The sequence below is a fragment of the Crotalus tigris genome, unplaced genomic scaffold (assembly GCF_016545835.1).
Source record: "Crotalus tigris isolate CLP2741 ecotype Arizona unplaced genomic scaffold, ASM1654583v1 scf7180000024465.619267, whole genome shotgun sequence".
NCBI classification, from domain to species: Eukaryota; Metazoa; Chordata; class Lepidosauria; order Squamata; family Viperidae; genus Crotalus; species Crotalus tigris.
Genome location: NW_024100636.1, coordinates 192,380 through 207,500, shown reverse-complemented (window position 1 = coordinate 207,500; position 15,121 = coordinate 192,380). Strand labels below are relative to the sequence as shown.

The following is a 15,121-nucleotide window of genomic DNA, read 5'->3' as shown; positions in this document are numbered from 1 at the left end:
TAGCTTAGGGTTGAATTAAGGGGGTCCCGGGTGCTCCCTGAGCTGGGTGGTCTTCTTGTAGACGTTGCATGACCCAACTAGGTAGTATTATCAGTGCTGGAAGGGAGTGGGTTTTGGGAGGAGGAGGAGGAGGAGAAAGAAGAAGAAAAGGAAAGAGGAAGAGGAGGAGAAGGAGGAGGAAAATAAGGAGAAGGATGGGAGGGAGAGAGAGGGAGAGGGAGAAAGAAGAAGGGAGGAGAAAAAGGAGGAAGGGAGGAAGGAGAGAGGGAGAAGGAAGAAGGAAAAAGACAAAGAGGAGGAGAGGAAACTGAGAAGGATGGAGAGAGAGCAGGAGGAGGAAGATTCTGGGGGTCCTTGGTGCTCTCTGAGCATGGTTCTTTGCTTGCAGACGTTTCATGACCCAACTAGGTAACATTATCAGTGTTAGAAGGGAGGGGGGGTTTGCTCTCTAATTATATGCAAATGGCTTGCCTTGTTGCTGTTGGTGGCAGTATTCTTCTCCCACTAACACTGACAGGGCAAGCTACTAGTATATAATTAGAGAGCAAACCCCCACACTCCCTTCTAGCACTGATGATGTTCCCTAGTTGGGTCATGAAACGTCTGCAAGAAAACCACCCAGCTCAGAGAGCACCAAGCACCCCACAGTCTTCTTCTTCTTCTTCTTCTTCTTCTTCCTCCTCCTCCTCCTCTCTGCAAACCCACTCCCTTCTAGCACTGATGATGTTCCCTAGTTGGGTCATGAAACGTCTGCAAGAAAACAAGCAAGCGCAGAGAGCACCCAGGACTCCACAGTCCTCCTCCTCCTCCTCCTCTCTCCAAACCCCACTCCCTTCTAGCACTGGAGGACGTTACCTAACGGGGTCACGAAACGTCTGCCCGAAAACTACCAAGCTACCAGACGGCACCGACGGCCACACGGTCACCCGATTTCGGGCCTCGAAAAGAAATCACCCACCGCCTTTGCTGGCTGAGAAAAACCTTCATTATCGCAAAATATCACAGCCTCTGGAAGGCAAGGCTGCTTTCCAAGGTGAGGAGCAGAAAATAGCTGTGTGAGCGTGAAGCTTGCCAAATATAATTTTATTTTATTTTTGGGGGGAAAAAAAAAGGAAGGGGAGGAGAGGAGAGGAGAGGAGAGGGTGGAGAAATTTCTGAAGCCTTTTGGCCAAGTTGTAAGGAATCCCTGGTGGGCTTACTTCATGCACGGGGCTGCAAAGCTCACTGGAATGCGAGCCGGATCCAAGAAGTGACCGCAGGTTGTAAGAATCTGCCTCGCTGGCCGGATCAGCCCAGCCCTCTCTGACCTCGGGGGGGGGGGGGAGAGGGAATTCACCAGGGCTACGGAGAAGACACCTGACCCACTCCCGTTTGTCTAAGGCAGGGGTCTTCAAACGTGGCCCTTTTATGACTCGTGGACTTCAACTCCCAGAATTCCTGAGCCAGCCACGCTGAGGGGAAAGGGAGAGGTTTGCAAGCTGAGCCATGCTGGCTCAGGAATTCTGGGAGTTGAAGTCCATGAGTCATCAAAGAGCCAAAGTTGCCTACCCCTGGCCTAGGTCTGTCTGTCTGTCTGTCTGCCTGCCTGCCTGCCTATCATCTATGGCAGGACTGGGGAACCTTGGCTCTTTTATGACTGGTGGACTTCAACTCCCAGAATTCCTGAGCCAGCATGGGGGAACTATGGCCCCCTCATGACTTGTGGACTTCAACTCCCAGAATTCCTCAGCCAGCATGGGGGAAACTTTGGCCCCTTCATGACTCGTGGACTTCAACTCCCAGAGTTCCTGAGCCTGCCTGGCTCAGCTTGGAAACCTCTCCCTTTCCCCTCAGCCTGGCTGGCTCAGGAATTCTGGGAGTTGAAGTCCACGAGTCATGAAGGGGCCAAGGTTGCCTACCACTAGTCTATGGAGATGCGCCATCATCCAGGTCAGGGTTGTCCCAAAGGAGGCTTTCTTCAGGAGGCAACTGGACTTTCTTATTTTTCTTTGAAGTTGTTTCCCTTCTCCCCCAAGAAGCTTCTTCACCTCTGACTGGATGGTGAGGAATGGAAGGATTTATACTCTTTTGCAGACAGCTGGTCATTTGCATCCTTCTGAAGAGTCGTTGAGGACACTTGGAGGCTTATCTGTGTCCTCAGGGTCTCCTGAGTGGTGCAAATGGGTGTGGGGCCTTCTTGGAAGTGCTGAAAGGAACTGCTTCATAAGGAACTTCTTGGAACTGCTTCCTTTCAGCAGCTCCAAGGTGGCTCCACACCCATTTGCACCACTCAGGTGACTCTGAGGACACACATATACCTCCAAGTGGTCTCAACGACTCTCTAAAACAGCGGTTCTCAACCTATGGGTCGCGACCCCATTTGGGGTCGATCGCCCATTTTTCGGGGGTCGCCAAAGGCGGCGATCCGCCATTTTTCGCGGTGCTGTGGGGGGCCCGTCGCGCATGTGCGTCGCGCATGGGGGCGCTGCCGCGCATGCGTGCCGTGCGTGGGGGCCCCGCCCCCATGCGCGCGGCCCGGCGCATGCGCAGAACGTTTGTGTGACGGGGGTCGCCGTCACACAAACGTTGAGAAGCACTGCTCTAAAAGGAGGCAAATGACCGGCTGTCTGCAAGGAGTATAAATCCTTCCCTTCCCCACCATCCAGTCAGAACTGAAGAAGCTTTTTGGAGGAGAAGCGAAACGTCTTCAAGGAAAAACAAGAAAGTTCATTCTTTCTCTCTCTCTCTTTCTTCCTCCCTTTCTTTCTTCCTCCCTCCCTCACTTCTTTCTTTCTTTCCTTCCTTCCTCCCTCCCTTCCCTCCCTCCTTCCCCCTTCCTCCTTTCTTTCCTTCCCTCCCCTTCTTTCCTCCCTTCCCTCCCTCCTTCCTCCCTTCTTTCCTTCCCTCTCTTTCTTTCTTCCCTTCCTTCCTTCCTTCCCTCTTTTCCTTCCTTTCTTCCTCCCTTCCCTCCCTCCTTCTTTTCTTCCTCCTTTCCCTCCCTCCTTCCCCCCTCCCTTTCCTTCTTCCCTTCCTTCCTTTCTTCCTTCCTTCCCCTCTTTCTTTCCTTCCTTCCCTTCCCTCCCTCCTCCCTTCCCTGCCTCCTTCCTTCCTCCCTTTCTTTCTTCCTTCTTCCCTTCCCTCCCTCCTTCTTTTCTTCCTCCTTTCCCTCCCTCCTTCCCTCCCTCCCTCCTTCCCCCCTCCCTTTCCTTCTTCCTTCCTTCCTTTCTTCCTTCCTTCCTCCCTTCCCTTCCCTCCCTCCCTCCTCCCTCCTTCTTTCCTTCCTCCCTTCCCTGCCTTCCTTCCTCCCTCCTTTCTTTCTTCCTTCCTCCCTTCCCTCCCTCCTTCCTTCCCCCCTCCCTCCCTTTCCTTCTTGCCTAGCACTGAATAGTAACCAAGCGATGCATTTCTCACCCCCCCCCCCTTGAGAGGTTGTGAGATGTATTTTTAGTTTCCATGGGGAGCGTGGCCCAGGCAGGCTTCTCTCAACACAATCACAACAGAGGGAACACACTCGGCCTGTGGGAAAGGACGACGTAATTCTCACCAGGGTTAGGTTGAAGGTATTCCGTCGTTCGGGCCAAGATTTCCGTAACAGCCTTGCTGGTGAGGTCCACTTTCTGTTACAAATAAAAGTCAGGAGTTGACAAAACCACAAAAATGTGGGAAAAAGGGGGGTTCGTTATCGCTTCGTGTTTGGAGGCACAGATGGTCCCTGACTTACAACAGTTCATTTAGTGACCGTTCTAAGTTTCAACCGCACTGGAAAAACGGACTTATGACCGATTTTCACACTTACGGCCGTCACAGCGCCCCCAAGGTCACGTGATTGAAATTCAGACGCTTAGCGACCGACTCGTATTTATGACGGTCGCTGTGTCCCCGCGGGTCACGTGATCCCCTTCTGCGACCTTCCGACAAGCAAAGTCAACGGGGCAGCCAGATTCCCTTAACGACCGTATTACTCACTTAACGACTGCACTGATTCGCTTCACAATTGTGTTACTGACTTAACAATTTTAGTGATCCACTTCACAATTGTGTTACTAAATTAACAACTGCGGTGATTCACTTAAGAAGAGACACACATTTGTCTGAAATGGTATAGGGTTTCCCGCCTGAGCAGGGGGTTGGACTAGACTAGATGACCTCCAAGGTACCTTCCAACTTTATCATCATCATCATCATCATTTAAGAATTGTATTACTAAATTAACAACTGCGGTGATTCACTTAACAACTGTGTTATTAACAACTTTAGTATCCACTTAACAATTATGTTACTACCAACTGCAGTGATTCGCTTAACAATTGTGTTACTAACTTAACAACTTTAGTGATCCATTTCACAATTGTTACCAACAATTGCAGTGATTCACTTAACAATTATGTTACTAACTTAACAACTTTAGCGATCCACAATTGTGTTACTAGATTAATAACTGTGGTGATTCATGTAACAACTGGGTTACTAACAACTTTAGTGATCCACTTAACAATTGTGTTACTAACAATTGCGGTGATTCCCTTAACAATTGTGTTACTAATTTACCAACTTTAGTGATCCACTTAACAATTATGTTACTACCAGCTGCAGTGATCTGCTCATCAACTGCAGCAAGAAAGGTCATAAAATGGGTCATAAAACTCACTTAACAAATGTTTCGCTTAGCGACAGAAAATTTGGGCTCCACCGTGGTCGTAAGCTGAGACTACCTGTACATAATAGGTTTCTTTCTATATGTTTCTGGTTTAGATTAGTGATTTTCAAGAATTTTGCACATGTTCCTAGGGGGGGACCCTGTTCTGGAGTTGGCAAATGCATTTAAAAAAAAAAAAGACAAACTAAATTCAGTGAAGGGGTTTGGCAAACTCCTTAAGATAAAATAATTTTGAGGAATATGTCGTGTCTTTGAAGAGACCGGCAAGAAAATGCATTTTTTTAAAAAAGGACTTTTAAGATATGCAGTACGGGGGCCACAGTTGCATACATTATTTCAGTATTATTTGATGGACTGGTTTTGTCAGGGAACAGATGGATTCGTTTTCCCTGCTTGATCGGCAGATTAAATTGGGAACGTTTGATACACAAATAAGGGACTTATTTATGTAATGTAAACTTATGTCAAATAAACATAAATTTCTGCCTAGTCAACCTCTGCAGTTTTGTCGGCATGCAAAGGTAGTCTTGGCCCGGTGTTTCGACTTTGCAATTCAGACCAGAGGAAGTCCTGACCATACATGAGCCTGGCGATTATGGTCATAAAGCGGGTCACCATGGGACCGTAAGCCAAGGACAGGACATTATTGCCCTGCTTGTTCCTTGTGGTCTCCTTTTTAAGCTTTAACCATGTTTCACCGTGATAAATAAAATTGATCCAATGATGGAATGGTTAACTACAGACATTGTGGCTTCTCCAGTTTTGGAAATTTTTTAGGACAGGAGGTCTTCAGAAGGTTTAAATGAGTTTCCTGGCACATTTCGAAGGCTCAGCATGCCTGGCTGAGGAATTCTGGGAGTTGAAGTCCACAAGTCATAAAAGGGCCAGGTTTGAAGATCCCTGCTTTAGGATGTGGATCCTTATAGGAATTTTTTTAAAAAAAACTGTTATGGATTGTTCGTTTTTTTACATACGTCCATGTTTTTTGCTTTATCATTATTGCTTCTGGCTTTTAAAGGTGTAAGCTGTTCAGATTCGCCTGGAATTGTGCAGCCTCTAAATTGCAAACTTAAAATAAAATTTGATTTTTTTAAAAAATAATAATAATAATTTCAACTCCTATATTTCATGGCTCTGCTAGATTTTGGGGAACAGCCAAGGTCAGCTGAATGCTGTTATGAAGAATTGGAAATAGGTGCTAGAGCAGAGGTTTTCAAACTTGGCCCCTTCATGACTCGTGGACTTCAAATCCCAGAATTCCTCAGCCAGCATGGGGAAACTATGGCCCCTTTATGACTTGTGGACTTCAACTCCCAGAATTCCTCAGCCAGCATGGGGGAACTATGGCCCCTTTTATGACTTGTGGACTTCAATTCCCAGAATTCCTCAGCCAGCATGGGGAAACTATGGCCCCTTCATGACTTGTGGACTTCAACTCCCAGAATTGCTCAGCCAGCATGGGGGGACTATGGCCCCTTCATGACTTGTGGACTTCAACTCCCAGAATTCCTCAGCCAGCATGGGGGAACTATGGCCCCTTTTATGACTTGTGGACTTCAATTCCCAGAATTCCTCAGCCAGCATGGGGAAACTATGGCCCCTTCATGACTTGTGGACTTCAACTCCCAGAATTGCTCAGCCAGCATGGGGGGACTATGGCCCCTTCATGACTTGCGGACTTCAACTCCCAGAATTCCTCAGCCAGCATGGGGGAACTATGGCCCCTTCATGACTTGTGGACTTTAAATCCCAGGATTCCTAAGCCAGCATGGAGGAACTATGGCCCCTTCATGACTTGCGGACTTCAACTCCCAGAATTCCTCAGCCAGCATGCCTGGCTGAGGAATGCTGGGAGTTGAAGTCCACAAGTCATAAAAAGGCCGAGTCTGAAGACCCCTGTGCTAGAGAAAAGCAAAGATGTTGAAGACCATGAGTCTCCAAACTTGGCAACTTTAGGACTTGTGGACTTCAACTCCCAGAATTCCCAGGTTTTGGGGAAAAGTCAAAGTCAGCTAAATGTTATGAGGAACTGGAAATAGGTGCTAGAGAATACCAAAGATATTAGATATCTATTAGATATTAGATATTAGTCTCCAAACTTGCCAACTTTAGGACTTGTGGACTTCAATTCCCAGAATCTCCCAGGAAGCCATGGGAATTCTGGGAGTTGAAGTCCACAAGTCTTAAAGTTGCCATCTTTGGAGACCCCTGAGGTAGACATTGTCCATATCACACAAAACCACTTTTTCATGCATTCTTTTGTTATCCTTACCCACCTTCTCCATTTCTTTGAAGTCCTCATCCAGCTTGGTTCCTTCAGCCCCGCCGACCTTCTCGCTGACCAGCTATGAATCAAAAACAAAAGTTTATTTTTAAAAAGAAGAATGTTTATTTATTACAGCGGGGCCTCGTTTAGAGACTGCCTCAGAGACTGACCATTCGCAGGTTATGACAGTGATGATAAAAAAAGAAGGAACTTTACGATCAATCCTTCGATTTACAGCTATCGCAGGCCGGCCCAGCACAGGAAAGCTGAATTAAGATTGTACGGATGGGAGCAGCTTCAATTAGTGTCCGCTTTGCTTAATGACCTGGTCCAACTGTGGCTGACAAACGAGGACAACCTATACAGGCATGTATTTATTGCAGGTACTTTAAGACCACCCTAATCAATATTTGGCTTACGACAAATATAACAAACCTGCAACAATACGCTTAATACAAAGGATCATCCAGTCAAAAAAAGACCCACCCATCATTTACCCTAAATGCCTAATCAAACTGAATTGTAAATTCTCATATACAGGAAGTCCTTGACTTACAACGCATTTGTTTAGTGGCCGAAGTTACAATAGCACAGAAAAAGGTGAGTTATGACAGTTTGTCACACTTACGACCGTTGCAGCATCCCCACGGTCACGTGATCAAAATTTGGATGCTTGGCAATTCATATTTATGACGGTCGCAGTGTCCCAGGGTCATGTGAACCCCTTTTGCAACCTTCCAACCTGATTCACTTAGCAACCATGTTAATATTTATGGAGATGTTCAGTCATCCAGGTCAGGGTTGTCCCAAAGGTGCTTTTTTTAGGAGGCAACTGGACTTTCTTATTTTTCTTTAAAGACGTTTCCCTTCTCATCCCAGAAGCTTCTTCAGCTCTGACTGGATGGTGGGGAATGGAAGGATTTATACTCCTTGCAGACAGCTGGTCATTTGCATCCTTTTGGAGAGCCGTTGAGCCCACTTGGAGGCTTATGTGCATCCTCAGGATTAAATAGATGTGAAGCCTTCTTGGAGCTGCTGGAAGGAAGCCCAAGAAGCTCCTTATGAAGCAGTTTTTTTCAGCAGCTCCAAGAAGGCTCCACACCCATTTGCACCACTCAGTTGACCCTGAGGATACAGATAAACCTCCAAATGGCCTCAACGTCTCTCTAAAAGGATGCAAATGACCAGCTGTCTGCAAGGAGTATAAATCCTGCCATTCCCCACCAGCCAGTCAGAGCTGAAGAAGCTTCTTGGATGAGATGTGAAACGTCTCAGAGGCTGCCCCAAAGAAGAGGGAGTCAAGCCATTCTCCAAAGCACCTGAAGGCAGGACAAGAAGCAACGGATAGAAACTAAAAAAGAGAGAAGCAACCTGGAACTAAGGAAAACTTCCTGACACTGAGAACAATTAACCAGTGGAACAACCTGCCTCCAGAAGCGGTGAATGCTCCAACACTGGAAGGTTTTAAGAAGAGACTGGACAGCCATTTGTCTGAAATGGTATAGGGTTTCCTGCCTGAGCAGGGGGTTGGACTAGATGACTTCCAAGGTCCCTGATGGAAAGTGATCAAGGAGAGAAGCAACCTAGAACTAAGGAGAAACTTCCTGACAGTGAGGACAATTAATCAGTGGAACAACTTGCCTCCAGAAGCTGTGGGTGCTCCAACTTTGGAAGTTTTTAAGAAGAGACTTGGTCAGCCATTTGCCTGAAATGGTATAGGGTTTCCTGCCTGAGCAGGGGGTTGGACTAGAAGACCTCCAAGGTCCCTTCTAACTCTATTCTATTCTATTCTATTCTATTCTATTCTATTCTATTCTATTCTATTCTATTCTATTCTATTCTATTCTAAGGAAAAACAAGAAAGTCCAGTTGCCTCCTGAAAAAAGCACAACTGCAGTGATTCTCTTAACTGTAGCAAAAAATTGTAAAATTAAGACTATCTTGCTTTGCAACAGAGATCTTAGTCTCAACTGTGGTCGTAAGTTGAGGACTAGCAGTATTGGATACTAAAATAGAATTAAGTTGTTGTTTTTTAAAAATTACATAAGTGCATAAAATTTCAATATTTTAACAGCGGCAAATTTTCTGCTGCTGAGAATACAGACTGCACAACCACTGGTTCGTGTTTTGTTTTTAAGTATTTGAAAATGAGTATTTATGTAGCAACATTAATCCCCCATTAAAGCTTTTCTTTTTCGTTTCCATATCACGGTGCCAAGGGTTTCATCCAATTCTTCACTACCACACTGAGTTGTGAACCTTCAAATGTTTTTTACACTGCCTGTTAAAATACTCTCAGGACAGAGTACATAATAATATGAGACCCCTAATGCCCAACTTTTAATATTTATATGTAAGGGTGTAGGTCAGGGGCAGGCAACCTTGGCCCTTTTATGACTCGTGGACTTCAACTCCCAGAATTCCTGAGCCAGCCACGCTGAGGGGAAAGGGAGAGGTTTCCAACCTGAGCCATGCTGGCTCCGGAATTCTGGGAGTTGAAGTCGACGAGTCATAAAAGAGCCAAGGTTGTCTGCCCCTGCTCTAGAAGTTTCTACTAGACCAAGGGTAGGCAACCTTGGCCCTTTTATGGCTCGTGGACTTCAACTCCCAGAATTCCTGAGCCAGCCATGCTGAGGAGAAAGGGAGAGCTTTCCAAGCTGAGTCATGCTGGCTCAGGAATTCTGGGAGTTGAAGTCCACAAGTCATAAAAGAGCCAAGGGTGCCTACCCCCGCTCTAGAAGTTTCTACTAGACCAGGGGTAGGCAACCTTGGCTCTTTTATGACTCGTGGACTTCAATTCCCAGAATTCCTGAGCCAGCTACGCTGAGGGAAAAGGGAGAGGTTTCTAAGCTGAGCCATGCTGGCTCAGGAATTCTGGGAGTTGAAGTCCACGAGTCATAAAAGAGCCAAAGTAGCCTACCCCTGGGATAAACACAGGTCTAATATCAGATAAAAACCTGTTTTTAAAAAGAGAAATAAGTACAGGTACTCTTAGGCTTACAACAGTTCATTTAGTGACCGTTCAAAGTTACAGTGGCACTGAAAAAAGGTCACTTATGACCGTTTTTCACACTTAGGACCGTTGCAGCATCCTCCACGGTCATGGGATCGAAATTCAGATGCTTGAATTCAATTGACTCATATTTACGATGGTTACAGTGTCCCAGAGTCACATGACAGCCTTTTGTGACCTTCTGACAAGCCATGGGGGAGCCAGATTCCCTTAACAAACTGGGTTACTAATTTACCAGCGGCAGCGATTTATTTAACAACAAACAAAAAAACTCACAGGCCCAGTCTTGATGGACCGCTGGATCAATTTTCTCTGTTTTTAACAGAATAACGAAGTTGGAAGGGACCTTGGAGGTCTTCTAGTCCAGCCCCCTGCTCAAGCAGGAGACCCTCTAGCTACCTACCTACCTTCCTTTCCTTCCTTCCTTCTTTTCCTTCCCTCCCTCCATATATCTGCCTGCCTGCCTGCCTATCTAAATTAACAGAATAAAATAACTGGAAGGGACCCTGGAGGTCTTCTAGTCCAACCCCCTGCTCAGGCAGAAAACCCTATACTTTCCTTCCTTCCTTCCTTCCTTCCTTCCTTCCTTCCTTCCTTCCTTCCTTCCTTCCGTCCTCCCTCCCTCCCTCTATCTATCTAAATTAACAGAATAACATGGAAGGGACCTTGGAGGTCTTCTAGTCCAACCCCCTGCTCAGGCAGGAAACCCTGTACTTTCCTTCCTTCCTTCCTTCCTTCCTTCCTTCCTTCCTTCCTTCCTTCCTTCCTTCCTCCCTCCCTCCCTCCCTCCCTCCCTCCCTCCCTCCATCCATCCATCCATCCATCTATCTATCTATCTATCTATCTATCTATCTATCTATCTATCTTAACAGAATAACATGGAAGGGACCTTGGAGGTCTTCTAGTCCAACCCCCTGCTCAGGCAGAAAACCCTATACCTACCTACCTACCTACCTACCTACCTACCTCCCTCCCTCCCTCCGTCCGTCCATCCATCCATCCATCTATCTATCTATCTATCTATCTAGCTTTCTTTCTTAACAGAATAACATGGAAGGGACCTTGGAGGTCTTCTAGTCCAACCCCCTGCTCAGGCAGGAAAGCCTCTCCCGTTTCAGACAAGCGGCTGTCCATTTCTCTTAAAAACTTCCACAACTTCAATAATTAATTATTTCAACTGATTAAACTGGTAGGCTAGCTGATTCTCAACAACTCTGGCTGGCTATTAACCGTCAAACCGAGAAATTATCAATGTTTTCCTCGGCTCACTGTCACACCCAAGGAGCCTTGTTCCATGTGACTCCTCTAAAACACACACTGTACAGTACACAACCCCAACGTTATCACAAAGGACGTGTGTTATCGATGGTTTAATAAATGAATCATTTGTGCACACAGTGTGGAAGATAACTGGCCCACAAAATTCAGCTCAGCTGTGTGTAGATTATTATTATTATTATTATTTTAGCCTTGGGCTAAATATCCCGGCATTGGAAAAGGAGCAAAGTGGATGAAATACAGGAAGTCCTCAACTTACAACAGTTCGTTCAGTGACCGCTCAAAGTTGCAATGGCACTGAAAAATGTGACTTACGACTTTTTAAGTTTTTTTGGACAGCCATTTGTCTGGAACTAAGAAGAAACTTTCTGATAGTCGGAACAATTAACCAGTGGAACAACCTGCCTCCAGAAGTGGCAAATGCTCCAACGCTGGAAGTTTTTAAGAAGAGCCTGGACAGCCATTTGTCTGAAATGGTATAGGGTTTCTTGCCTGAGCAGGGGGTTGGACTAGATGACCTCCAAGGTCCCTTCCAACATTACTATTATTATTATTATTATTATTATTATTATTATTAAGTTATGACCGTTGCAGTATTTCCCCCCCCATAGTCACGTGATCAAAATTCGGATGCTGGGCAACTGCTTCGTACTTATGACCGTTGGAGTGTCCCCGAAGGTCACGTGATCCATGTTTGCAACCTTCTGACAACCAATGGAAGCCAGATTTGCTTAACAACCAAGTTACTCACTTATCAACTTCAATTTTTTTTTCGCTTAACAATTGTGGCAAGAAAGCTCGTAAAATGGGGGCAAAAGCTCACTTAACAAATGTCTCACTTAACAACATAAATTTTGGGCTCCATTGTGGTCGTAAGCCGAGGACCACCTGTATATTCAACATCTATGACTGAGTTCGCATCTTAAGCCATGATTTGCTGCACGAGACACAGGGGGCTGCTTTTGCACGTGCAGCTGAACTGATGAATGCTTGTTTCTAAGCCGGGTGTTTATGTAGCAACGTTAATCCCACCCAATAAATCTTAAGTTTTCATCGGTATTTCACACTGCCAAGAGTTTTACCCAATTTGTGAGTCAGAGCATCGGGTTTCCACAACGGTGCACATTCAGAGTTTATGACCCACAACTGGGAATCAGAGTTTCTGTGGCAAAATCCCTGTGGTCGCGTGATCAAAATTCGGCCACTTGGCAACCAGCAAGTATTTATGATGGCTGCGGGGTCCCCGGGGGTCCTGTGATCCCCTTTTGCAAACTTCTGACAAGCAAAGTCAATGCGGAAGTCAGATTCACTTAACAACCGTGTTCCTAACTTAACAACGGTGGCCACAAAATTGTCACAAAATGGGACAAAACTCAGTGGACCGTCGTGCTTAGCCACAGAAAATTTTAGCTCCATTGTAGTCGTAAGCTGAGATCTATAATTTAAGGTGGGCTAGAAAACATCAGACAAACTATTCATCTATCCATCCATTTATCTATCTACCTACCTATCAATCCATCCATCCATCCATTTATCTATCTACGTATTCCATCCATTCATCCACCTATCCATCTATTTATCTGTCTACCCATCCATCCATTTATCTATCTTTCATCCATCCATCCACCTACCTACCCATCCATCATTCACCCATCCATTTATCTATCCATCTATCCGTCCGTCTGTCTATCTATCTACCCATCCATCCATTTATCTATCCATGCATCCATCCACCTATCTATCTATTTATCTATCTACCCATCCTTCTATCTACCTACCCATCCATCCATCTATCTACCCATCCATCCATCCATTTATCTATCTACCCATCCATCCATCCATTTATCTATCTATCTATCCATCCACCCACCCACCTACCTACCCATCCATCCATCGCCCTAGTGGTTAGAATATAGTATTGCAGGCTAATTCTGCCCACAGCCAGGAGTTTGATCCTGACCGGCTCAAAGTTGACTCAGCTTTCCATCCTTCTGAGGTCTGTAAAATGAGAACCCAGATCATTGGGGGCCATAGGCTGACTCTGTAAACCACTTAGAGAGGACTGTAAAACACTGTGAAGCAATATATAAGTCTAAGTGCTATGGCTACTGCTAATTATTACATTTATTTGCCATCCATCTAGTTTCCTAACGTCACTGGGTAGCTTACGCCGTTAAAATCAAGCACAAAACACTATCCTAAATCAAGGAACCTTCAAGGACAGAACCACACCCCCACCGACACACACAGGACAAGCCACTTGTGTATAAACAGGGAGTGAACCACATACTCCCCCTTTCACTGATGATGTTACAAGGTTGGACAATGAAATGTCGGGGAGAAAACAACCCAGCCCAGAGAGCACCAGGGGTGCCCCAGCTGCATATATTCTCTATTAGAATATCACAGACGGGTAGTTCTTGACTTATGACCAGTCACTTAAGTCTTAAGAGACTATTTGAAGTGATGACCAATATCCCCAGGGATTATTTATGATCCAGTTCCAAGGGCCAGCCTCCTCCCATGATCACAGGCTGGGCATATGACAGCTGGCCCTGATTTATAGCCATTGGTGATGTCCCAAGGTGACCTGACCGTGTTTTATGAGGCTTTTGCTGAAAATTGGCATTTTCTTCCGATTTTAGGCAAAACCAGCCCACAGCAAACAATTGTTCAGTTAACAACCAATTTAAAAAAATGTCACTGAATGGGGCTGGTTTACATGGATGACCAATTTTACGACTGTCATGGCCAAGCCCCATAATTGGGCGTTAAGTTGAGGACTATATGTCTAATCAATTAATTGAGGGGTGCTTGGTGCTCTCTGAGCTTGTTTGTTTTCATGCAGACGTTTCATGACCCAGCCAGGTAACACCATCAGTGCTGGGGTTTGTGGAGAGGAGGAGGAGGAGGAGGAGGAGGAGGAGAACAATGACTGTGGGTTCCTGGATGCTCTCTGAGCTTGGTAGTTTTCTTGCAGACGTTTCATGACCCAACTAGGTAACGTCATCAGTGCTAGAAGGGAATGTGGCGTTTGTGAAGAGGAGGAGGAGAACTATGGGGTCCTTGGTGCTCTCTGAGCTTACTTGTTTTCTTGCAGACGTTTCATGACCCAACTAGGTAACGTAATCAGTGCTAGAGGGGAATGTGAGGTTTGTGGAGAGGAGGAGGAACGTGGGGTCCTTGGTGCTCTCTGAGCTTGCTTGTTTTCTTGCAGACGTTTCATGACCCAAACTAGGTAACATCACCACTTACACAGTCTTCCTCTTCCTCCCCCTTTTAGCACTGATGACATTAGCTAGTTGGGTCATGAGACGTCTGCAAGAAAACAAGGAAGCGCAGAGGGCACCAAGGTCGTTAAGTGAATCTGGCTTCCCCTGTGATGTTGCTTTTTAGAAGGTCGCAAAAGCGGATCACGTGATCCCCGAGACATGGCGACTGTCATAAATACGAGTTGGTTGCCAAGCATCTGAATTTTCATCACCTGGCCATGGGGAGGCTGCAATGGTCGTAAGAGTGAAAAACGGTCATAAGTCACTTTTTCCCGTGCCGTTGTAACTTTGAACGGTCACTAGATGAACTGTTGTAAATCGAGGACGTGTGTTTGTGTGTGTCTGTCTGTCTGTCTCTATTTATCTATCTATCCATCCATCCATCTACCCATCAGCTCTTTATCTCTCTATCATCTCTATCGTCTCTCTCTCTCTTTCTCTCTCTATATATGTATATCTATCTATTTATCTATTTATCTATTTATCTATTTATCTATCTATCTATCTATCTATCTATCTATCTATCTATCTATCTATCTATCTATCTCATATCTCTATCTGTATATCTATAACTATCTAAGTCTATCTATCTATTATCTATTATCTATTATCTCATATTTCTCTGTATGTATGTATGTATGTATGTATGTATGTAT

General features: G+C 45.5%; 1 protein-coding gene across 3 annotated transcripts in view; it reads right to left on the bottom strand.

Moving 5' to 3' along the window:
- The window catches only part of SH3GL1 (SH3 domain containing GRB2 like 1, endophilin A2), a 71,972-nt gene that overhangs the window by 15,681 nt on the left and 41,170 nt on the right, over positions 1–15,121 (bottom strand). For all 3 annotated transcript variants that reach the window (XM_039332835.1, XM_039332836.1, XM_039332837.1), the window contains exons 2-3: positions 6,913–6,981; positions 3,524–3,596 (exon numbers count right to left, since the gene is read on the bottom strand). In XM_039332835.1, the coding sequence (XP_039188769.1) occupies positions 3,524–3,596; positions 6,913–6,981 (142 nt within the window). The remainder of the gene's footprint in view (positions 1–3,523; positions 3,597–6,912; positions 6,982–15,121) is intronic.